The following is a 23,638-nucleotide window of genomic DNA, read 5'->3' as shown; positions in this document are numbered from 1 at the left end:
ATTTTGCCACATAGCACTGACTTCAGCTTCGGTCATACACAACTCCTAATCTCCCTATAATCTCTCTATGCACTGTCATTATCACCTCTTTATTGCTACCTTTACTTCTGGAACCATGACTCACCTTCTCTCAGCCTAGTATAAATACCTCCCCATTTCTCCTTTTTTTAGCTTTGATAAAGGGATCAGTTAGACTCGAAACGTCAGTTCCTTTCGCTCCTTATAGATGTGCCAGACTTGCTGAGATTTTCCAGCATTTTCTCTTTTTTGCCTCCTAACATAGTATTGCACCAAATTCTCAGTCTAGAATTGGCTTTTGTGGCATAGTGAATGTGTTCTTACCCTAAGCCAGGAGGCCTGGGTTAAAGTCCCAGAGGTGTGCCATAAAAATTCCGGATGGGTTGATTAGAGAATATCTAGAAATTATGTCCAATTCTCTCAAAAATGACATGAATCTACAACATTCAGAAATGGAAGCTAGAATGTTACTCAGAGGATCATGTCTAATGGCTGAAAATTAAACACATCATGAAGAGTCATTTGGATCAATGGCCCAAGCTATGTGCTAATTCATGGAAACATGACTCTCAACAATTATACTTCATAAGTTTCTATGAGATACCTCTGCATTCTTCTAAACTCTAGTAAACATAGGCCTGACCAGCCCAGTCTCTGTTCATACATCAGTCCTGCCATCCCAGGAATCAGTCTGGTAAATCTTCATTGTGCTCCCTGCATAGTCAGAATACCCTTCCTTATTTTAGGAGACCAAAACTGCACACAATATTCCAGGTGCGATCTCACTAAAGCCTTGTATAATTGCAGCAAGACACCTCTGCTCCTGAAACAAAAAACAGAAAATTGCAGGAAAAATTCAGCAGCTCTGGCAGCATCTGAGGAGAGAAAGGAGAGTTAATGTTTTGGGTCAAGTGACCCTTCTTCAGAACTATGTCCTACTCCAGTACTTCTATTTTCTCAAAATACCTTTCCACATCCACCCAGTCAAGTCCATTCATTTTCTTACAAGTTTCACGGCTATTTACATGATGTTTACACTGCTTATCATTCAAGTATTCCTATAGTGTAGCTTCATAAAGTTGATACCACATGTTTAGGTATGCCTGATGCTTCTCATGGCAAGTCCTGCCATACTCTTCATTGAATTAGGGTTGGTCCCTTGGCTTGATGATTATATTTGAGTGGGGGAAATGCCAAGCCACAACATCACACATTGTGGTTTGTTGACAATTTTGCTGCAGATAGCCCAACAACACCTCCTGGATGCCCAGTTTTGAGTAATTAAATCTGTTCAAAATCTATCCCATTTAGCACAGTGCCACAAAACTCGATGAAGGGTATCCTGGATGTAAAGAGAACAACACATTGATGACCAATGACTGCACAGTGCACTCTATAAGAGCATAAAAGAAATAGGAACAGCAGTGGGCATGTTTTCCTCAAGCCTATAACATCTTCCAACAGGATCACGGTTGATCCGACATTTCTCACATCCACTTTCATGCCCTTTTCCCATAACCCTTGATTCCCCAACTAATCCAGAGTCTATCTACTTCAGTCTGCACAAAAGCTCTGCCCCCACAGCCCTTTGAGTCAAGAAATTCCAAAGACTTAAAGGACTATGCCTTCTGGTCCTAGACTTTCCCATGAGGGAAAACATCCTCTCAGCAATCAGATCACCTCTCAGTCTTCTACACTTCAGTGAGTAGGGTACAGCTATTTAGCTTCTGTTTATAAGACAATCCTTCCATACCAAGGAACATCCGAGTGAATCTTTTCTGAACTGCATACTGATACTATCTTGGTCAGATGCATCTGGGGCAAGTAGATTGGTGAGGAGGTCAAGTATGTTTTTCCTTTTTATTGGTTGTCTCATCATCTGCTGCAGGCCCAGACTGCAGCCATGTCCTTTAGGATTCAACCATCTTTGTCAGTCGGGATGCTGTAAAATCTCTCTTGGTGGATAACCTTGAAGACCCTGTCCAGAGTACATTTCATGCCTTTGCCACCCTCATTGCTTCCTCCAAGTGCTGACAAAGATAGAGGAGTACTGACTCATCAGCTGAGGGATTTGGTGTGTAGTAATCAGCAGGAGGTTTCTTTGTCCAATGTTTGGAGTCCAAGGAGTCCCTGGAACTACCTCCAGAGTTGGAGGAACACAAAGATCTTGGGGGTTGTAGGACTGCAGTAGGTTATGGAAGGTTCAAGACATTTTGTTTCCAAGGACAAGAATTTTAAAACTGATGCGCTGCCAAATCAAGAGGCAGTGCCAGTCAGTGGGCACAAGGGTAATGGTTGAATAGGATGTAATGTGAAATAGAAGGCTGGAGGATAGCAAATGTGGTTCCCTGTTCAAGAAGGGGAGTAGAGACAATCCTGGTAATTATAGACCAATAAGCCTTATTTCAGTTGTTGGTAAAGTGTTGGAAAAGGTTATAAGAGATAGGATTTATAATCATCTAGCAAAGAATAATTTGATTAGGGATAGTCAGCACACTTTTGTGAAGGGAAGGTCGTGCCTCACAAACCTTATTGAGTTCTTTGAGAAGGTGACCAAACAGATAGTTGAGAGTAAACCGGTTGGTGTAATGTATGTGGATTTCAACAAGGCGTTCGATAAGGTTCCCCACAGTAGGATATTGTACAAAATGCAGAAGAATGAGATTGTGGGAGATATAGCAGTTTGGATCAGTAATTGGCTTGCTGAAAGAAGACAGAGGATGGTGGTTGATGGGAATTGTTCATCCTGGAGTCCAGTTACCAGTGGTGTACCGCAAGGGTCGCTGTTGGGTCCACTGCTGTTCGTCATTTTTATAAATGACCTGGATGAGGGCGTAGAAGGATGGGTTAGTAAATTTGCAGATGACACTAAGGTCAGTGGAGTTGTGGATAGTGACGAAGGATGTTGTAAGTTACAGAGAGACATAGATAAGCTGCAGAGCTGGGCTGAGAGGTGGCAAATGGAGTTTAATGTGGACAAGTGTGAGGTGATACACTTTGGTCAGAGTAGCCGGAATGCAAAGTACTGGGCTAATGGTAAGATTCTTGGTAGTGTAGATGAGCAGAGAGATCTCGGTGTCCAGGTACACAGATCCTTGAAAGTTGCCACCCAGGTTGACAGGGTTGTTAAGAAGGCATACAGTGTTTTAGTTTTTATTAATAGAAGGATCGAGTTCCGGAACCATGAGGTTATGCTACAGCTGTACAAAACTCTAGTGCGGCCGCACTTGGAGTATTGTGTACAGTTCTGGTATTACCGCATTATAAGGAGGATGTGGAAGCTTTGGAAAGGGTGCAGAGTAGATTTACTAGGATGTTGCCTGGTATGGAGGGAAAGTCTTACAAGGAAAGACTGAGGGACTTGAGGCTGTTTTCATTAGAGAGAAGAAGGTTGAGAGGTGACTTAATAGAGACATACAAGATAATCAGAGGGTTAGATAGGATGGACAGGGAGAGCCTTTTTTCAAGAATAGTGACGGCGAGCACGAGGGGGCATAGCTTTAAATTGAAGGGTGATAGATATAAGACAGATGTCAGAGGTAGTTTATTTACTCAGAGAGTAGTAAGGGTATGGAATGCTTTGCCTGCAATGGTAATAGATTCACCAACTTTAAGTACATTTAAGTCATTACTGGTCAAGCATATGGACGTACATGGAATAGTATAGGTTAGATGGGCTTCAGATTGGTATGACAGGTCGGCGCTACATCGAGGGCCGAAGGGCCTGTACTGCGCTGTAATGTTCTATGTTCTAATGTGGGCAGCCCAGTTTTGGATGTTCAAAGGGCTAAATGGCCTATTCCTGCTCCAATTTTCTATGTTTCTTTCTTAAGTTTGTGAAGAGTGGAAGAGGAGCTGAGACAGATAATACTACAGAGGTGATAGTAAGCACAAATCAGAAAAAAATAAATTAAAATCATGTATTAATATAATAAGGATGCAATTCACAGTTTCCCTGAATGGATCTACAACATGTAAAACACTGAAAGTTACATATAATTAAATCAAAGAGTATGTACTTCTTCAATGATGATATAAAAGTATTGACTTACTGAAAAAACAGCAGCTGTAAACAAATCTTTACCTTGCTCAAATTAATTCAATTCTCCAACCCATGAGCAAGCTAACATTCTGGACTTTTTTCTTATTATTTGGTGATATTAGATGCCAAATAAATATAATCCCAGAAAAATAACTGAGAATATTAGCTGCAGAACTTAATCAGCAAGAAATATAAAAACTTTGAGAAATAAAAATGTACAAAGTATAAAGCCATCACAAAGGGGAAAACAAAAGATACTACAAATGTCAAGCATATCAATGTAGCATTTATTAAACCCATACAGTTACTACATTACTGAGCAGAATGGATCACCAGATATACAATCAAGTTATTAAACCAAAAATCTGTCAAAGTCATTTGAGGCAATATACACACTTTAAGAATTGGCAAACATATTCTTTTACACATCCACACACATGTGCTGTAAAGTCATACAGAAGTGAGGATTGGTACACATTTTAAGAAAGCTGCAAGACAAGCTTGTGAGTAAGTTCTAACCCAGCAGAATCAACCCCTTGGAAAGTTATTAGATTAACAGTTCCTAGTCTGATGAATGCCTGTTTCACAATGTTAAAAATAAAGAAAACCAGGATTTTGAGCAACAGTTTATGCTCTAGACACACAACAAAATATCCAGTTATCAAAACATCTTCAAAAGCAAAAGTTAAAATATTCAAAACTGATGTGTTACACATCACAGAGAAAAATATGTATTTCAGCGAATAACAGGTCCTACCTGGCAGGAATCTCCCAAGTAGTTAGGAGGACATGAGCACACTTCCACATTAGTAGCAGGATTTCCAGTTCCGGAAACAGAGGCTTCCTCAAGTTGAACTTGACCGAGGGAAAGGCGTTGTGTTTGTGAGTAATAAAGTGCTCTAATGTGTAGTTCCTCCAAATTGCTCAACAAAAGCATGAAATCTTCCCTAGTTACTGGACTGTTAATGATAGCATGGCGAAAGTTATCCTGTAAATAGAACAGATAACTAGTACTCCATTTTAATTGGACATTTCAGCATTTTTCTAACACTTCACTTGGTATCATAAGAGGAATATTTTATAAGGATGATAACAGAACTGAAAGGTTATAAACATCAGGAAATCTGAACAGACTGGGGACTCAGTTTTGTTAGAAAACAGAAGGCCCAAGAAAATGGTCTTCAATTGCATTTTCAAGTATTTAAAATGATTATCAGGTGCTGTCAAATGAGCATTGGAATGTTTCTGCAGTGCATCTCGTAGATGTTACACACTGCTGCTACTGTGCAGCTATATTGGAAGCAATGAACACATGAAAGGCTGGTGGATGGGCAAGGGAAATCAAGCAGGATGATTTATCATGGATAGTGTCAAGCTCCTTGAGTTGTTGGAGCTGCACTCATCCAGACAAGAGGGGAGCATTCCATTATACTTCGGACTTGTGCCTTGTATATGGTGCACAGGTTCTGGAAGTCAGAAGATGGAGCAATTCAGTGCAGAAGTCTGAGTCTCTGACCTGTGCTTTTGGCACAGTATTTAAATGGCTTATACAATTCTTGTCAATGGTAACTTCCAAGATGTTCAAAGTTAAAAATCACACAACACCAGGTTATAGTCCAACAGGTTTAATTGGAAGCACACTAGCAATTGGACTATAACCTGGTGTTGTGTGATTTTTAACTTTGTACACCCCCAGTCCAAATCATGACTTCCAAGATGTCGATTAGGAGAGATTCAGTCCTGGCAATGTCATTAAAAGAGGAATGATCAGTTTCTGTCTTTTTGGAGATAGTCATTGTCTGACGCAAATGTTACTTTTTACTTATTAACCTAGACTGAATGCTGTTCTGGTCCGGTTGAAAGTAGGAATAGACTATTTTGGTACCTAAGGAATTACAAGTGGGACTGAACTTCGTGTAGTCATTAGCAAACATCCCCACTTCTGACAATACATTGAAGAAAGGTCATTGACAGTGTAACTGAAGCTGGTTGAGTTCAGGACATTAACTTGAGGAACTCCTGCAATGATCATTGCCACAAGGAGTAGCTGAAGTGATTAGAAAAGATGCATTTTAGAGGAAGTTATAAACTTATAAGGGAAAAAGGAATAGACAGATATGAAATTGGGTTGAATGAAGCAGGGTTGAAAAGACCCTTGCTTGAAACATTATCAATAGATTAGAATGTTGGGCTAAATGGTCTGTTTTTGAGTAGTAAAATTCAACTTAATTTTACTAAATATAACAAATGATTAAAATATCATCAATAATGTTTCATTTACCTCTAAAAGCTGGACTTGTCCATGATAAACTCGATCTGGAAGTGGATTCCGTGGATCAAAATATACAATAGTCATTTGTTCACCCTAAAGTTCAAAAATCAATATTTATCTTCTAATATATTATGTAAAATTTATTATACTGTTTGTATATTTATCGTGTAATGTTTTAAAATTAAAATTGTTAACATTCAAGGACAGATTTTACTTGGATGTCGGATGGGGAAATTGACAGGATAGTAATCTCAGAAGTAGTTTCTTTAGTCTCAGAATAAAGGAGCACCCATTTAAAACCAAGATGAGGAGAAATTCTCTTGTGCATCTTTGGAACGCATTGTCACAGAGAGCTGTGGGAATAGAGTCCTTGTGTATATTTAAGCCCGAGATCAATAGATTCTTGATCAGTCGGGGAATCAAGGGTCATGGAGAAAGGACAGAAAAATGGATGTGAAGAGTATCAGATCAGTCATGATCCTATTGAATGAGAGAGTATGTTCGACCCCTCACTTGTCTGAATGAGTGCAGCCCCAATAACACTCAAGAAGCTTGACACTATCTACTCATCTTATCATGTTCTTATTTCTTATGGTCTTATGGTAGATAAGGGGATAGATCTCACTCTGACCAACAACAGTTTCACTAACCTAACCAGGCTCCACTGGACCCTTCTGAAAAACACACATCTGATCTGACCTGCCATTCTGAGTTCCATGGATACATCAAGTTGCATGTAGGCAGAAAAGCTGTAACTGCTAGCTTTGCTAATTAATGTGGACAATGGCCAGCTAACAAGTGAATCCTAATTAGTTAAGTGACTTTTTGGACTCCAGCTATAATTCAAAATGGAACTTGCGAGCCCTTGGAAATTTGCTGATCATTGTTGTGTGGCACAGTGTAGATTCATTTCAATATAAAAGTGTTGAAGTAATTTTGCCAGCAAAATAAATTTGCTAGAACAGAGTACATGCATATTACATTTCTCCTACTGACTTAATTTCCAATGTTGTGATTTCACTTTGGAGCACAGAAACAGAGCAATATCATTCTGACCCTTGAGCCTGTTCCACATTCCATTAAATCCTGGTTGTTCTGTCTCTGAATTCCAACTACCCACCTTGATTGCATAACCCTTACCCAACAAAGGTCCAATGAAGATTTTCTGTATTTTAATTGACTATACCAGCCTCAACAGTTTCCTGCGAGTGAGACTTCTAGATTTTCATTCACATTTGTGTGGTACCACCCTGAAGAGCTGGATCAATTTTTAAGGTCATTTCTCTTTTGTTCCTGACTTCCAGTCGACAAAAGAAATTGCTTCTCTCCACATATCCTTTCAAATTCCTTAATCATTTAATTACCTCAATTAAATCATCGCTTATATCTTCTTAAGAAATACGAGCCTTGCCAATACAATCTGTCCTTGTCATTTAACCTTAAACAGCACCTTCCAAGCCCACAAGACTAGGTCAACAGATACATGGGAATTCTATTACCTGCAAATTTCCCTCCAAGCCACTCACCATTCTGGCTTGGAAATGTAATAATTTTTCTATCCATTAATATATCCTTCCTGAGGTACACAGAACTGAAGGAGGTGAGGACTGCAGATGCTGAAGATCTGAGTCGAAGAGTGTAGTGCTGGAAAAGCACAGCTGGTCAGGCAGCATTCAAGGAGCAGGTGACTCGACGTTTCAGGCATAGGCCCTTCATCAGGAATGAGGCTTTTGGGCCAAGGGGGCTGACAGATAAATGGAGGGGGCTGGGGGGTAGGTATCAGGGAATGCAAAAGTTGTGGGTGAAAGTGATAGGTCGGAGAGGACAGTGGAACAGGTGGGAAGGAAGATGGACAGGTAGGACAGTTCAAGATGGCGGTGCCGAGTTGGGAGGTTGGGATTGGGATAAGGTGGGGGGAGGGGAAATGGGGAAACTGGTGAAATCGACATTGATCCCGTGTGGTTGCAGGGCCAGAACTGAATGCAATTAGAAACCCTGCATAAATGTTCCCTCTGTGATCATGTCGTATCTCAATGCCACTGACTAAATTCATCAACCCTGTATTTAGTTGTATGCAAAGTTCAGTACTCACTCTCAATTCAACGTCAGACCTTTTCTCAAGTAAAGTCATCCCTTCACTCGGTAAGCCAAAGGATTTTATTTGGTATGTCAGGAGGCCACCATATGAAGAGACCTGATAGAAAATTGATAAGAAGTTACTTTTGAAGCTGTATTGAAGCAATGAAAATTGTGCGCTTTTAACCATAAAGCTGTGGAGGTAAGAGAGTAACTCAGGAGAGGTATTCAAGTTTAGTAAAATTTCTGAGTCGTTCCAATGATATTGTTTGTATTGGTCAACCTGATGCTAAGGAATGGGTACAAATTGAAAATAATCACAAATTAGCCCTTCTAAAATGCACTTAGGCATGGGTAACAAATGCTACCTCGCCACTGACACTCACAACCTACATAAGAAATGCTTAAACGGAGGTTAGAAAGAAAAGATTTTAGTTAGTAGATGCAACTATTTCACAAAGTACTGCTAAAGCAGACTCCATACGGGTTGCTTGATCAAGCATATTGTTAAAGGATATAGAGTTGGACAGTGAGGCTAGATTCAGCAGTTGAAGCAGAAAATAACATGGCACCCATTTGATTAGCCCCACAGCCTGCAACATCATATGGTTTGATTTGATTTCACAGTTTTATTCTTCATTTACCTTGTCTCCCAGGTAGGACTCTGGGGCTAGCCAGTACAAATCACGAATAACATCAGGTAGTTCTTGTACATCAGCAACAACGGTATTACTCCGTTGGTTATAAACAACTGGAATGCTCTGTTTATTCCCAGTGAGTAACTTCCATTTCTTCATTTGCATATGCTAAAGGAAAATATGAATCTAAATTGCAACATCAAAACTAAATCAACAATTAAAAACATTCTTGTGTTTAACAGGCACATGTTTATGTATATAACATAACTTCCAGTATGGATAGATTGTCTGATAAGCAATGACTAAACAAGTTGGCACTGGCATTGGAGTTTAGAAGAATGAGAGTGATCTCATTGAAATGTATAGGATTCTTAAGGGCTTTTCCAGAATTAACGCTGAGGGGATATTCTCCCTCATGGGAAAGTCTCGGACCAGAGGGCATAGTCTCACAACAAACATGGGATTAGGAGAAATTTCTTCTCTCAGAGGGATTGGGAGTCTTTGGAACTCCTTGCCCCAGAGAACTGTAGGCACAGAGTCCCTGTGTATTTTTAAGGTAGTTTCTGGATTAGTCAGGGAATCAAGGGTTATGGGAAAGGACAGGAAAATGGACTTGAAGAATTTCAGATCACCCATGATCCTATTGAATGGCATACCAGAACTAGGAGCTAGCAACATAAGATAGTCATTAATAAATCAAAGACAGCCTTCAGGAAAGTGGTTAGAATGTGAAACTGACAACCATATGGAATAGTTAAACTGAATGCATAGATGCCTTTAAGGGGAGTTTGGATAAACACATGATGAAGGAAATAGAAAGATGTATTGTGCAAGTATGACAAAGAGTGTTTGGAAAAGACATGCCTGGACCAATATCTCTGGCATAGACCAGTTGGACTGAATGGTCTGTTCCATTCTTTTTTAATTCTATGTATATGATATGGATCTGAATTGGGACTGTATCACCAACTCTTCATTATTTTTGTCAAAAATCCTGGAACTCCCTTCTTACCAGAACTGTGGGTTTACCTACATCACACGGACTGCAGCAGTTCAACAAGGCATCTCTTAAGTGCAATTAAATGCTGGTAGTACTGGCACTATACACATCTCATGAATGAGTAAAAGAAAAGGTAGAAAAGGTTTAAATGTTGACAATTAAGCTATTATTTAAATCAGATCCAAAACTAATTCTTAAACTCTTTTGATTGGTAAGATGCGGCTGGTCAGATTGGAAATGTCTCCCAGCGAAACACCACCAGGTATGAGTCCACTGCACCCCAGAAACTCATCTGGATCAGTATATGTCACGGCGACAAGAGTAGGTCAGAGGCTGCATCTTCTGAGATGGGTGTTTTACCTCCTGCCTCCTGATGTCTGTCCATAATCTACAAGGCACAAGCCAGGTGTGTGATGGAATGAATGCAACTCCAATAATATTCAAGGAGAATATTATTTCACTAAACTGGGCAAATCGTATATATATTATTATTACCAACATTTGAGGAAGACCTTGGATCATCTAGGAATTGAAAACTATTCTCTTGGATACTGCTATGATCAATACCCAAGTGAAAAAGTCATCAAGGCATTGAGAACCTGTGGTTCTTCTTCTTAAGGAATTCAAGTATAACAACATGGGAAAGGTAGCTGGTGGCAGATATGTTGCTATGTTTCCCACCTCATCAACTGTCATGCTGGAAGAAAGATTCTGGGAGTTATTTCTGACACTAGTCTTGTGCTCCCAACCAGCCTCTAATGAACAAGCAAAATTCATAAAACATAGAACATAGAACAATACAGCGCAGTACAGGCCCTTTAGCCCTTGATGTTGCGCCGCCCTGTCATACTAATCTGAAGCCCATCCCACCTACACTATTCCATGTACGTCCATTTGCCAGTCCAATGACAACTTAAGTGCACTTAAACTTGGCGAATCTACTACCAATGCAGGCAAAGCATTCCATACCCTTACTACTCTCTGAGTAAAGAAACTACCTCTGACATCTGTCTTATACCTATCTTACCTCACTTTAAAGTTGTGTCCCCTCGTGTTTGCCATCCCCATACTTGGAAAAAGGCTCTCCCTGTCCACCCTATCTAACCCTCTGATTATCTTGTATGTCTCTATTAAGTCACCTCTCAATCTTCTTCTCTCTAACGAGAACAGCCTCAAGGCCCTCAGCCTTTCCTCATAAGACATTCCTTTCATACCAGGCAACATCCTAGTAAATCTCCTCTACACCCTTTCCAAAGCTTCCACATCATTCTTATAATGCGGTGACCAGAACTGTACACAATACTCCAAGTGTGGCCATACCAGGGCTTTGTACAGCTGCAGCATAACCTCCTGGTTCCGGAACTCAATCCCTCTATTAATAAAGGCCAAAACACTGTATCCCTTCTTAACAACCCTGTCGATCTGGGTGGCAACTTTCAGGGATCTGTGCACATAGACACCGAGATCTCTCTGCTCATCTGCACTCCCAAAATTCAGCCCTCTGTTTCTTTCAGGTGCTAGAAGTCCTGTCGAATATTACCAGCATGTTCACCCTATATTTCAGATAGTTTTGAGAAAATTTGTAGCTCAGGTCTGCATGTAAGTTTGCTCACTGAGCTGGAAGGTTCAGTTTTGTCACCATACTAGGTAACATCATCAGTGAAGCACTTATGGTATGGCCCGCTTTTTATTTATGTGTTTAGGTTTCCTTGGGTTGGTGATGTCATTTCCTATGGTGGCATCATTTCCTGTTCTTTTTCTCATAGGGTGGTAGATGGGATCCAAATCAATGTGTTTGTTGACAGAGTTCCAGTTGGAATCTCATGCTTCTCTTTGTTTGGCTTGTTCTAGGATGGATGTGTTGTCCCAGTCGATATGGTGTCCTTCCTCATCTGTATGTAAGGATACTAGTGAGAGTGGGTCATACCTTTTTGTGGCTAGTTGATGTTCACATATCCTGATAGCTAGTTTTCTGCCTGTTTGTCCAATGTAGTGTTTGTTACAGTCCTTGCAAGGTATTTTGTAAATGACATTGGTTTTGCTTGTTGTCTGTTTAGGGTCTTTCAAGTTCATTAGCTGCTGTTTTAGTGTGTTCGTGGGTTTGTGGGCTACCATGATGCCAAGGGGTCTGAGTAGTCTGGCAGTCATTTCTGAGATGTCTTCGATGTAGGAGAGAGTGGCTCGGGTTTCTGGGTGTGTTTTGTCTGCTTTTTTGAGTTTGTTGCTGAGAAATCGGCAGACTGTGCTCATTGGGCACCCGTATAGGTGATTTTTCTCTGCTCTGCATAGTTCCTCTGCACTGCAGTGTGTGGTGTCTCATTGAAGTAATGTTCTAATGCAGCTTCATTTGTGGATGTTGGGATGATTGCTTCTGTAGTTCAGTATTTGGTCCATATGTGTTACTTTCCTATAGTTGCTGGTTTGAGATTCCCCATTGGCTGTTCGCTCTACTGTGACATCTAAGAGTGGCAGTTTGTTGTTGTTTTCCTCCTCTTTAGTGAATTTTATGCCAGTAAGGGTATTATTGATGTCTTAAAGGTTTCTTCTAATTTGTTTCGTTTAGTGATGACAAAGGTGTCATCCACGTAGCGGACCCAAAGTTTGGGTTGGATGGTTGACAGAGCTGTTTGTTCGAGTCTCTGCATTACTGCCTCTGCTAAGAACCCTGACATTGAAGATCCCATGGATGTTCTGTTGGTTTGTCTGTCGGTTTTGTTGTTGAGGGGGAAGTTGGTGGTCAGGCATAAGTCCACTCGCTTGTTGATACTGTCCTTGCTGATGAAGTTGGTGGTGTTTGGTGTATGTGTCTTTGGTTCTTCTAATAGTGTAGTCAGTGTTTCCTTGGCCAGGTTGATTTTGATAGATGTGAACAGGGATGTTACGTCAACAGAGACCATTATTTCATCCTGTTCTATCTTGGTGTCTTTGATGGTCTTCAGGAATTCTTGGGTGGAGTGGATGGAGTGGTGTGAGTCTTCTACTAAGTATTTTAATCTTTGGTGTAACTCCTTGGCTAATTTGTAAGTTTGTGTTCCAGGGTAGCAAGACTATGGTCTGAGAGGAGCTGCTGGTTTGTGAATTTTGGATAAGCTGTAGAAGCCTGGTGTGTTGGATCTGTCTTGTTTCATTTTTTGGAAGTCGTTTTTATTTATTTCTCCAGATTTCTGAAGTTTTTTGAGTAGGGCTGTGATTGATCCTCTAGTTGTGGAGTCAGGTGTATCGCCAGTGCGTTCACTTTCTCAACAGTCACTGATTTAAAATAACAGTCAAGCGTCCTTTGTCTGCAAGTAGGATAACAATGTTTTTATCTTTTTTTAGTCCTTCTAGTGCTTTCCTTTCTTGTGTATTGACTGTGTTTCCTTCCTTTTTCCTGCTTCATGTTGTTGCAACTGTTTGTCTGAAGGTTTGCTGGGTTTCTTCTGTGAGTTTGTTGTCTTTCAGTGTTGTTCTGAATGCTGTTAAGAAATCTTTCTTGTCCACATTCTGGAAGTTGTAATTTAATCCTCTTACTAAGATGGCTTTCTCAGTGACTGTTAAGGGTCGGTCAGATAAGTTTTTTTATCCGTGGCTCTGTGTTGTCTGTTTTGTTATTTTATGTACGTTTATCTAGTTTTTTCTCACAGGCCTAGTTCTTATCATGACAAAAAGACATGACCCACTCTCACTAGTATCTTTACATGCAGATGAGGAAGGACACCACTTTGAATGGGACAACACATCCATCCTAGGACAAGCCAAACAGGGACATGTGCGAGAATTCCTAGAAGCATGGCATTCCAACCAGAACTCTATGAACAAACACATTGACTTGGATCCCATTTACCACCCCTGAGAAAAAAAACATCACATTAGGAAATGACGTCACCAACCCAAGGAAACCTAAACACATAAATAAAAAGCAGGCCATACCACCAGTGCTGCACCCGGAGACTCACTGATGATGTTACTTAGTATGGTGACAAAATGTCTGAAACCGAATCTTCCAGCTCAGCGAGCAAACCTTCTTCCACTATATTTCAGACCTCCAGTGTCTATTCACTGTTGTAGCCAGGGATGTCATTTTGTCAGGTGAAAAATGATAGGGCCATGAGAACATGTGATGGCATCCCCAGGGATATGTCAATCAGAATTCACAATTCCTATGATTCTACCTGCGACTCCACTTTCAAGGAGCTATGAACCTGCACTTCAAGGTCTCTTTGTTCAGCAACACTCCCTCGGACCTAATCTAAAGTTTTGGACTAATAACCTGGGAACACTGGTTCAATTCAAATAATACAAAGCTGAAATACAAAAGCGAGTTCCTGTAATCACTTTTGGGTAGGAAATGTGTCATCCTTACCTAGTCTGATGTACATATGATTCCTGTCCCACAGCAATGTGGTTGATCTTAACTGCTCTCTGGTTAAGGGATATGAGCAACAAATTCTAGCAATGCATTGTTCAGCAACTCCCTAGGACCTTACCATTAAGTGTATAAGTCCTGCTAAGATTTGCTTTCCCAAAATGTAGCACCTTGCATTTATCTGAATTAAACTCCATCTGCCACTTCTCAGCTCATTGGCCCATCTGATCAAGATCTCATTGCAATCTGAGGTAACCTTCTTCGCTGCACACTACACCTCCAATTTTGGTGTCATCTGCAAACTGACTGACTATACCTCTTGTGCTCACATCCAAATAATTTATATAAATGACAAAAAGAAGTGGAGCCAGCACCAATCCTTGTGACACTCCACTGGTCTCAGCCCTCAGTCTGAAAAATAACCCTCCACCACCACCCTCTGTCTTCTACCTTTGAACCAGTTGTGTATCCAAATGGCTAGTTCCCCCTGTATCCGTCAGATCTAATCTTGCTAATCAGTCTCCCATGGAGAACCTTGTCGAACGCCTTACTGAAGTCCATATAAATCACATCTACCGCTCTGCCCTCATCAATTCTCTGTTATTTCTTCAAAAATCTCAATCAACTTTGTGAGACATGATTTCCCACGCACAACGCCATGTTGACTATCCCTAATCAGTCTTTGCCTTTCCAAATACATGTATATCTTGTCCCTCAGGATTTCCTCCAACAACTTGCCCACCACCGACATCAGGGTCACTTGTCTATAGTTCCCTGGCTTATCCTTACCATCTTTCTTAAACTGTGGCACCACGTTAGCCAACCTCACCTGTGACTATTGATGATACAAATATTTCATTAATTGTCCAGCAATCACTTCCCTAGCCTCCCACAGAGTTCTAGGGTACACCTGATCAGATCCTGGGGATTTATCCACCTTTATGCATTTCAAGACATCTATCACTTCCTCCTCTGTAATATGGACGTTTTGCAAGATGCCACCATCTATTTCCCTACACTGTGTATCTTCCATGTCCTTTTCCACAGTAAATACTGATGCAAAATACCCGTTTAGCATGTCCCCCATTTTCTGCGGCTTCACACAAAGGCCGCCTTGCAGATCTTCGAGGGATCTATTCTCTCCTAGTTACCCATTTGTCCTTAATGTATTTGTAAAAACCCTTTGGATTCTCCTTAACTCTATTTGCCAAAGATAGCACATGTCCCCTTTTTGCTCTTCTGACTTCCCTTTTAAGTATATTCCTACTGCCTTTATACTCTTCTAAGGATTCACTTGATCTGTCTTGTCTATAGCTGATATATGCTTCCTTCTTTTACTTAACCAAACCCTCAATTTCTTTAGTCATCCAGCATTCCCTATCCCTGCTAGTCCAGCCTTTTACTCGAACAGGAATATACTGTCTCTGGACTCATATTAACTCATTTCTGAAGGCTTCCCATTTTCCAACCATCCTTTACCTGCGAACATTTGACCCCAATCAGCTTTTGAAAGTTCTTCCCTAATACCGTCAAAATTGGCCTTTCTCCAATTTAGAACTTTAACTTCTAGATCTGGTCTATCCTTTTCCATCACTATTTTAAAACTAATAGAATTATGGTTGCTGGCCCCAAAATGCTCCCCCACTCAGTCACCTGTCCTGCTTTATTTTCCAAGCGTTTGCCTAAAATATTTCTAATCGAAATTCTTAACTTTAAAAAAATCTAATTATTATACTCACTTCAGTGCTAAACACAAATTTGGAAAAAATTTAAAAATGACAATTTGTATTTCTTCACTCACTTTAGTCCTGGACTTATCAGAACTTCGACACTCATTCGTTATTCCAAAGCAAAAGCAGCTGGTGCAGCCTTTGGGATTGGCTGGATCAAGATAGAATGAACCAGGTCGACAGATATCACACTGTGCACCAATTACATTCTCCTAAAATGAGGAAAGTAGAAGAACTTACAGTTGTATCAGAAATGTTATTTGTCATGTTGAATACAATGTTTAAGTCACTCTGTGATAATTGCATTTCAATGTTCAGCAGGCCTAGCTGTGCAGAGACAGGAGTTAATATTTCAGATCAATCATTAGAGTTCTCTCTCCAACTGCTTGGACTGTTGAGCATTTCCACCATTTCCTGTTTTTATGTTGCTTTTCAGCATCTGTAGAAATTTGCTTTATTCACAGTAATTTAACATTAAATGCACAACCAGCATAGATTAAAGTGAGAAAGAATAAATACAAATACTAAAGATCAATCAATCAATATACAATCTGGGCAACAATCAAAGCCAAGCTGCACCCATCTCTAGTAGTTAGATATCTACAGGAACCTCCATGCCATCTCTAACAAGTGCAAGAAGCTCATAAACATCTTTATTATTAAGAGTTTGATAATCTATTCCACTGCTTTAGTTGTATTGCTTCCATTTTCTCATTCAGCAAGCCAAATCTACCTCAACCTACCTGAGTCTGTCCCTTTTGTCTAGTTTCTCTCCTATCTTCTCACTCCATGTGCTCATTCTGAACCCAACAGGACCAAATCCTGCTCTTTTCATTCCACTTATCAATCACATCATCTGACGTTGACATTCTTCTGTTCCTATAAAACCCTTGAACCAGCTGTCCGAATTACAAACAGATCATTCCGGATCTGTATCTTAACTCCATTTGGTTTCCATATCCCTTAATATCATTACCCACCAATAATAATTAACCTCAATCCTGAAATTTTTCTAATGTTCCTCAGCCTCCACAGTTTGCAATCTCCCAGTCTCTCAAATTGAAAATTAAAATTCATGCAATTGTTTCAGATGATCATGGTACAGGAGCTCAGAATGTAAAAAATACTTTTAATGGAAATTAGGAATAGTTGGGGAAACAAATCGCTGGTAGGGGTAATCTATAGGCCCCCAAAACATAACAATGAAATAGTAACAAGTATATGAGCTGAGGTGATGATAACCTGGTGGTATTATCGTGAGACATGCACTGAGGGTGGCAAGGACGTAAAATGTACTCAGGGTGGGGGATTTCAATGTCCACCACCAAGAGTGACTCAATGGCAATACTACTGATCGAGCTGGTCGGGTCCTAAAGGATTAGCTGCTGGACTGGATTTGTGATAGGTGATGAAGAAACCAACAAGAGGTAAAAACACACTTGCCCTCATCCTTTCTGTCCATGACAGTATCGGTAAGAGTGACCACTGCATAGTCCTCGTGAAGAAGAAGCCTCATCTTCACATTGAGAACATCCTCCATCATGTTGTGTGGCATTATCACCGTGCTAAATGGGACAGACTTTGAACAGCAGTACACTTGTACTCTAGTACAACCTCATGGTCTGGCATCTCCCCCACTCAACCATTACCATCAAGCCAGGGGATCAACCCTGGTTCAATGGAGGAGGGCATGCCAGGAGCAATAACAAGCATAAGTGAAAATGAGATATCAACCTGGTGATGCTACCAAACAGGACTATTTGCATGCCAAACAGCATAAGCGGCAAGCGAATGATCTGTTGGCCCAACCAATGGATCAGATCTAAGCTTTGCAGGTCCGCTACATCTAATCATGAATGGTGGTCAACAATTAGAGGAGGAGGCTCCATAAATTTCCCTATCTTCACTGATGTAAGAGCCCAGCACATCATTGCAAAAGATAAGGCTGAAGCATTTGCAGCTATCTTCAGCCACAAGTGTCGAGTGGGCAATTCATCTCAGCCTCTTCTAGTGGTCCCCAGCAATACAGATACCAGTCTTCAGCCAATTCAATTCACTCCACGTGAAGGTTGGAAACACTAGATACTGCAAAGACTATGGGCCCTGACAACGTATTGAAGAATTGTTCCCCAGTATTACTGCTCCCCTAGCCATATTATTCCAGTACAGTTACAACACTGGCATCTACCCAATAATGTGGAAAATGTCCCAGGTATGTCTTGTACACAAAAAGCACATAAATCTAACTGGGCCAATTACCCCCTATCACTATAGTGGCTATCATCAGTAAAGTGATGGAAGATGTCATCAACAGTGCTATCAAGCAACACCAAGCTATCAAGCTCAGCAATAACCTGCTCAGTGACGCCTAGTTTGGGTTCTGCCACTTTGACATTCAATAATGCTACCATCACTGAATTATCAACCAAGGTGGAGTTACCATTGATCAGAAATTCAACTGGATTCATCACATGAACACAGTGGCTACAAAAGCAGGTCAGAGGCTAGCACTACTGTGGCGAGTAACTCACCTGCTGACTCCTCAAAGCCTCTCCGCCATGGGGCTGCACCCAGCCATGCAAGTGGGGAGTATAGCACCACAGTCTTGACTTGTGCCTTGTAGAAGATGAAGAGGCTTTGGGAGTAATAACCCTTACTTTTAAATCCAAATCATTAATGTATGCCATAAATAGCAAGGGTCTGAGCACTGAATCCCATGGAACCCCACAGGAAACAAATTTTCATTCACGGAAACTGCAACCCATCAATGCTTTCTTATGCATTTTCTTTGCTTTTCTAATTTCCTTTTTTGGTTCACTACTTTACTTTTTAATAGTCCTCTTGGTATCTGCCATATGCTTCTCTTTATTCTCTTAATCTTAACCTTTGTGTCCCTCGACATTCAGGGTTCTCCAGTCTTAGTCCCTCCCTTTTGTATTTATGGGAATATAATTACCCTGTACTCTTGCTATTTCCTTGTTATATCTGCAAGGAGCTGTTGGACCACTTGGACCAAATCATTTCAATAAAATGATACATTCTCCAGTTTAGACTTTTTATTTCTGGCATCTTCCTATTCTTATCCATAGCTAGCCTAAAATCTACTGATGGTCACTATGAACACGATGCTCCCCTACTGATGTGTCCACAGAATTTTGGAATTTTGAAATTTAGCATGCTACCGAGGACAAGGGATTTTAGTTACGTGAACAAAGTGGGGACGCTGGTCCTGAGGGGAGGTGTTTGAAATTATGAACAGTTGAGATGAGTTGGACAGCTCTTTCAATGAGCTGGCACAGGATTGACAGACTGAATAGTCCCCTTATGTGCTCTGATTCTCTCCTCTTCATATTTAATAGGTTAAATCTCCATTAAAATAGAAAGGAAAGAAATAAGAAGGAATTAATTAGGCTCTGTGTTAATATTTACTCTGTATAATGTAAAAAAACACATTATTTCTTTTAATTAAAGTTTAATCTTTGTTGCTTTAATTTTTATTTTTTTCCACAACTGACGTTGGAATCTTTCCTTTTTCTCTGGCTCTGCTTGGCAACTCTCCTAATGGCCAACCAATCTGAAACTGAGCTGTGGCGGACAGTGGACACAATCTGTTACTGTAAACACATCAATAATACTGAAAAATTCTGAAGCATGTGAGGAGTGGCTATTGTAAACAAAAGGTTAGTTATTGCATGGTTCTTTATCAATCTACAGACTGCTCTTGCACAGGATGCAGAGACTTACTAAAAAATACCAAGTTTCTGGAATTTTGGCTATGATAGAGATTAAAGAGCTTGTTATTATTTTTCAAACAGACAAGTGTAAGTGGCAATTTAATAGAAGATAGTGATTTTTGAGATTTGTAGCTCAGGTTGATGATAAGTATGTAAGTTAGCTCACTGAGCTTGAAGGTTTGTTTTCAGACGTTTCATCACCATGGTAACATCATCAGTGAGAGTCTCTGGTATGTCCCGCCTCTCTGTTTATAGGTCTTGGTTTCTTAAGGTAGATTATATCATTTCCGGTTCTTTTCTTTTTATTCTTTTCAAGGAGAGGTCGATGGGGTCGAAATCAATGTGTTTATTGATGGAGTTCTGGTTAGAGTGCCAGGCCTCTAAGAATTCTCGTGCATGTCTTTGTTTTGCCTGTCCTAGGATGTGTGTTGTTCCAGTCAAAGTGGGTGTCCTTCTTTGTCTGTATGTATGGAAACGCTCACTGATGATGTTACTTAGTATGGTGACGAAACATCTGAAAACAAACTTTCAAGCTCAGCGAGCTAAGTTATATACTTATTTATTAAAAGTTTTCAAAATAACAGAGGGTATGGGATGGGATTGATAGGGGTTGGGGAAATCAAAATTGTCGAGGAACATTGTTTACTGACAGAGAGGAACCAAAGGAAATCAGTATTAGTAGGGAAATGGTGTTGGGAAACTAATGGGCCTGAAAGCTGATAAATCCCAGGGCATAATAATCTACATCCTAGAGTACTTAAGGAAAAGGCACTAAAATAGTGAATGCTTCAGAATATTTCAAAATTCTATATATTCTGTTCCTAAGGATTGCAGTATAGCTAATGTAACCCCATTATTTAAAAAAAGAAGGTGGAGAGAAAAAACAGAGAATTTTAGACCAGTTAGTCTGACATTGGTAGTGGGGGTTAATAGTAGAGCAGTTTGAAAACAGTTACAGGATTTGACAGAGTCAGCATGGATTTACGAAAGGGAAATTATGCTTGACAAACCTACTGGAATGTTTTAAGCATGTGTCTGGTAGAGTTGATAAGGTGGAGCCAGTGGATGTGGTTTACTTAGACTTTCAGAAGGCTTTCAATAAGGTCCAACATAAGAAATTAGCTTGTAAAGTTAACGCAAATGGGATTGGGGTTAGTGTACTGAGATGGATATAGAATTGGGTGCAAGACCAGAAATGAAGAGGAGAAACTAATAAATGGATACTTTTCTGAATAGCAAATAGTGACTAATAGGGTACTGCAGGGATCAATGCTTGGATCCCAACTATTCACAATAATATTAATGATTTAGATGAGGAAACCAAATGTAATATTTCCAGGTTTGTAAGGGGCACAAAACTGGGTGGACAACTGAGCTAAGACGATGCAGCAAAGATGTTTCAGTTTGATCTAGACAAGTTATGTGAATGGGAAAATGCATGGTAGATGAAGTATAATGAGGTTATACACTCTGGGATCAAAATTCAAAGGCAGATTATTATCTGAATAGCAATAGATTGGAAAAAGGGGGCAACAGCGATACCCAGTCATCCTTGTATTTCAGTTGCTGATAGTAGATGGTGATGAAGAAAAGAAATGGTATGTTGGCCATCATAGTGAGAGGATCTGAGTGCAGGGGCACAGATGTCTTACTGTAATTGTACAGAGCCTTGGTGAGACCACATCTGGAGTATTGTGCACAGTTTTGGTTTCCTTTTCTGAGGAGGGGTGTTCTGGTTTTGAGGGAGTGCAACAAAGGTTTGTCAGATGCTTCCTGACAGAGTGGAGGAAATAGATTTAACAGTAACATACAAAAAGGAATTGGATAAATATTTGTTGGAAGAGCTACGGGAAAAGTACAGTTACAACAATACCTCTTCAACGAGACAATGATTAACAGGCCTCCACTTTAGTCAGATGATTCTCTAATATAAGAAATGGATCGTGTGTCATGATTTATTTGCAAAGTAATGCCATTTGTTCCATTACAATACATTTGAGAACCTTGAGACTGACCTTACAAAGACACTGTCCAGTTATGGGATCACACACACTTGGCTGTGTTGCTTCACGGTTACAGTTACAGGGAATGCAATCAGGGTAACGGGAGTAACCAATGGAACAGCGGTCACACTGGCGACCTGTTACTTTCGATTTGCATCTAAACAGAAAACGTACAAGAAATTAAGTTGCTCGGAAAAGGTCTATGGAGCACATTTCTTTCTAAAATAATCAGACTCTTAGTATTTTCAAATACATGTCTACTGATAATGCAACTTTTAAAGAACCAAAGTGGCTGAATTTAATTGTATTTTTCCCCAAAGTCCAATTGCAGTCTGCATAATTAAAGATTTATATAGTTTGTCTTTCACAACCTGAAGACACCTGAAAACTGCTACACATGATGATGAAGTACTTTAGAAGCCTTGGTTGGTATTTTCTGTTTTTTGGTAAAGTGCGGTGGTAGACGTCTTTGCAAATGAGACCCCCCCACCCCCCAACATGACTGACTCTTTTGAGAATGCTCAGCGACAATCAGGCTGTCCACCCAGAGGCATTTGCAGTGAGTCCCTCCCTGGGTGCTGGTCAGAGACTGTAGAGGACCAGGCCACTGGCAATGTGGGGGGGGGCAGGTGACTTTTTGGAGTGAATCAAGAATTGTGTTGTGGAGTCATGGAGAGAGAGGTGTTGGAGGCAGGATGGAGGATGGTGGGGGTAGGTAGGGTAACTTTCATCAATCAACCATACACCCTGGCAGTATGAGGAGAGCTACATATCTAGTGCCAACCCATATAACTGTTTGCCCTTTCTGCCAATTTCCCTTCCACCTCTAGAGAGGAGACTATCCTGTAGAATTGATCAGATTTTCACCCAGTCAAGATGAATCAGGAGGCCTCTAAATATAACCAATTTTCCTGAGTAGATCTTTAAGAGTTTGGGCTGGGTCAGGCTTTGAGCCAGTGCTCAGAATTGCTGACCTGAATGGCTCAGTTGTGGAAATGAACATTGCTAATCCTTCTACAAATTTCCTGTAGTTGAGCCAACTTTATACAAAATCCTGGTGCATCCAGACACTGGAAAATTTCAATAGCTGACACCACAAAGCACTTCAAACCACTTAACCTTCTGTAAACAAAAACTCTGAAATTGATAACAAAGATCAGATAGTCAGAGCTATCAATCAAAGAGGGACTCGAGTATTTCAGTCATGTAGGATCTCTCAGCCAAGTCTTGTCTGTGTTCTTGGCCGACTACCCAGATAACCATTAGATTATTGGAATACCTGAGCTCCTGCTTGATTGACAACATTTAGAAGAGAAAGTGAGGACAGCAGATGCTGGAGAGTCAGAGTTGAAAAACGTGGAGTTGGAAAACACAACAGCTCAGGCAGCATTCGAGGAGCAGGAGGTTGGTCATGTCGGGCATAAGCCTTTCATCAGGAATGTGGAGGGGGAAGGGGCTAAGAGATTAGTAGGAGGGCTGGTGGTAGGGGTGGGGAAGGTAGCTGGGAAGGCGATAGGTAGATGCAGGTTGCGGGGGGTAATTGTGATAGGTTGATGTGGAGGATGGAATGGATAGGTGGGAAGGAAGATGGACAGTAGGACAGGTCAAGAAGATGGTGCAGAGATGGAGGGTTGGATCTGGGATAAGGTGGGGGCATGGGAGATTTGGAAACTAGTGAAGTCGATGTTCATACCATGTGGTTGAAGGGTCCTAAGGTGGAAGATTAGGCACTCTTCCTCCTGTTGGTGGGTGGCTTTGGTTTGGCAGTGGAGACCTGGGA

At 40.6% G+C, this 23,638-nt stretch overlaps 1 protein-coding gene across 1 annotated transcript in view; it reads right to left on the bottom strand.

Annotated features, from left to right (window-relative positions):
* LOC122548812 (laminin subunit alpha-3-like) overlaps window positions 1-23,638 on the bottom strand; it is a 376,692-nt gene that overhangs the window by 123,788 nt on the left and 229,266 nt on the right. Inside the window, exons 36-41 of the mRNA XM_043687604.1 lie at window positions 21,871-22,015; window positions 16,193-16,333; window positions 9,053-9,214; window positions 8,425-8,526; window positions 6,342-6,425; window positions 4,818-5,048 (exon numbers count right to left, since the gene is read on the bottom strand). Of these exons, the coding sequence (XP_043543539.1) occupies window positions 4,818-5,048; window positions 6,342-6,425; window positions 8,425-8,526; window positions 9,053-9,214; window positions 16,193-16,333; window positions 21,871-22,015 (865 nt within the window). The remainder of the gene's footprint in view (window positions 1-4,817; window positions 5,049-6,341; window positions 6,426-8,424; window positions 8,527-9,052; window positions 9,215-16,192; window positions 16,334-21,870; window positions 22,016-23,638) is intronic.

This window comes from Chiloscyllium plagiosum, chromosome 4 (genome assembly GCF_004010195.1).
Source record: "Chiloscyllium plagiosum isolate BGI_BamShark_2017 chromosome 4, ASM401019v2, whole genome shotgun sequence".
Taxonomy (NCBI): domain Eukaryota; kingdom Metazoa; phylum Chordata; class Chondrichthyes; order Orectolobiformes; family Hemiscylliidae; genus Chiloscyllium; species Chiloscyllium plagiosum.
Note: the sequence above shows the minus strand (reverse complement) of the source record. Positions and strands in the feature narration are given on the sequence as shown.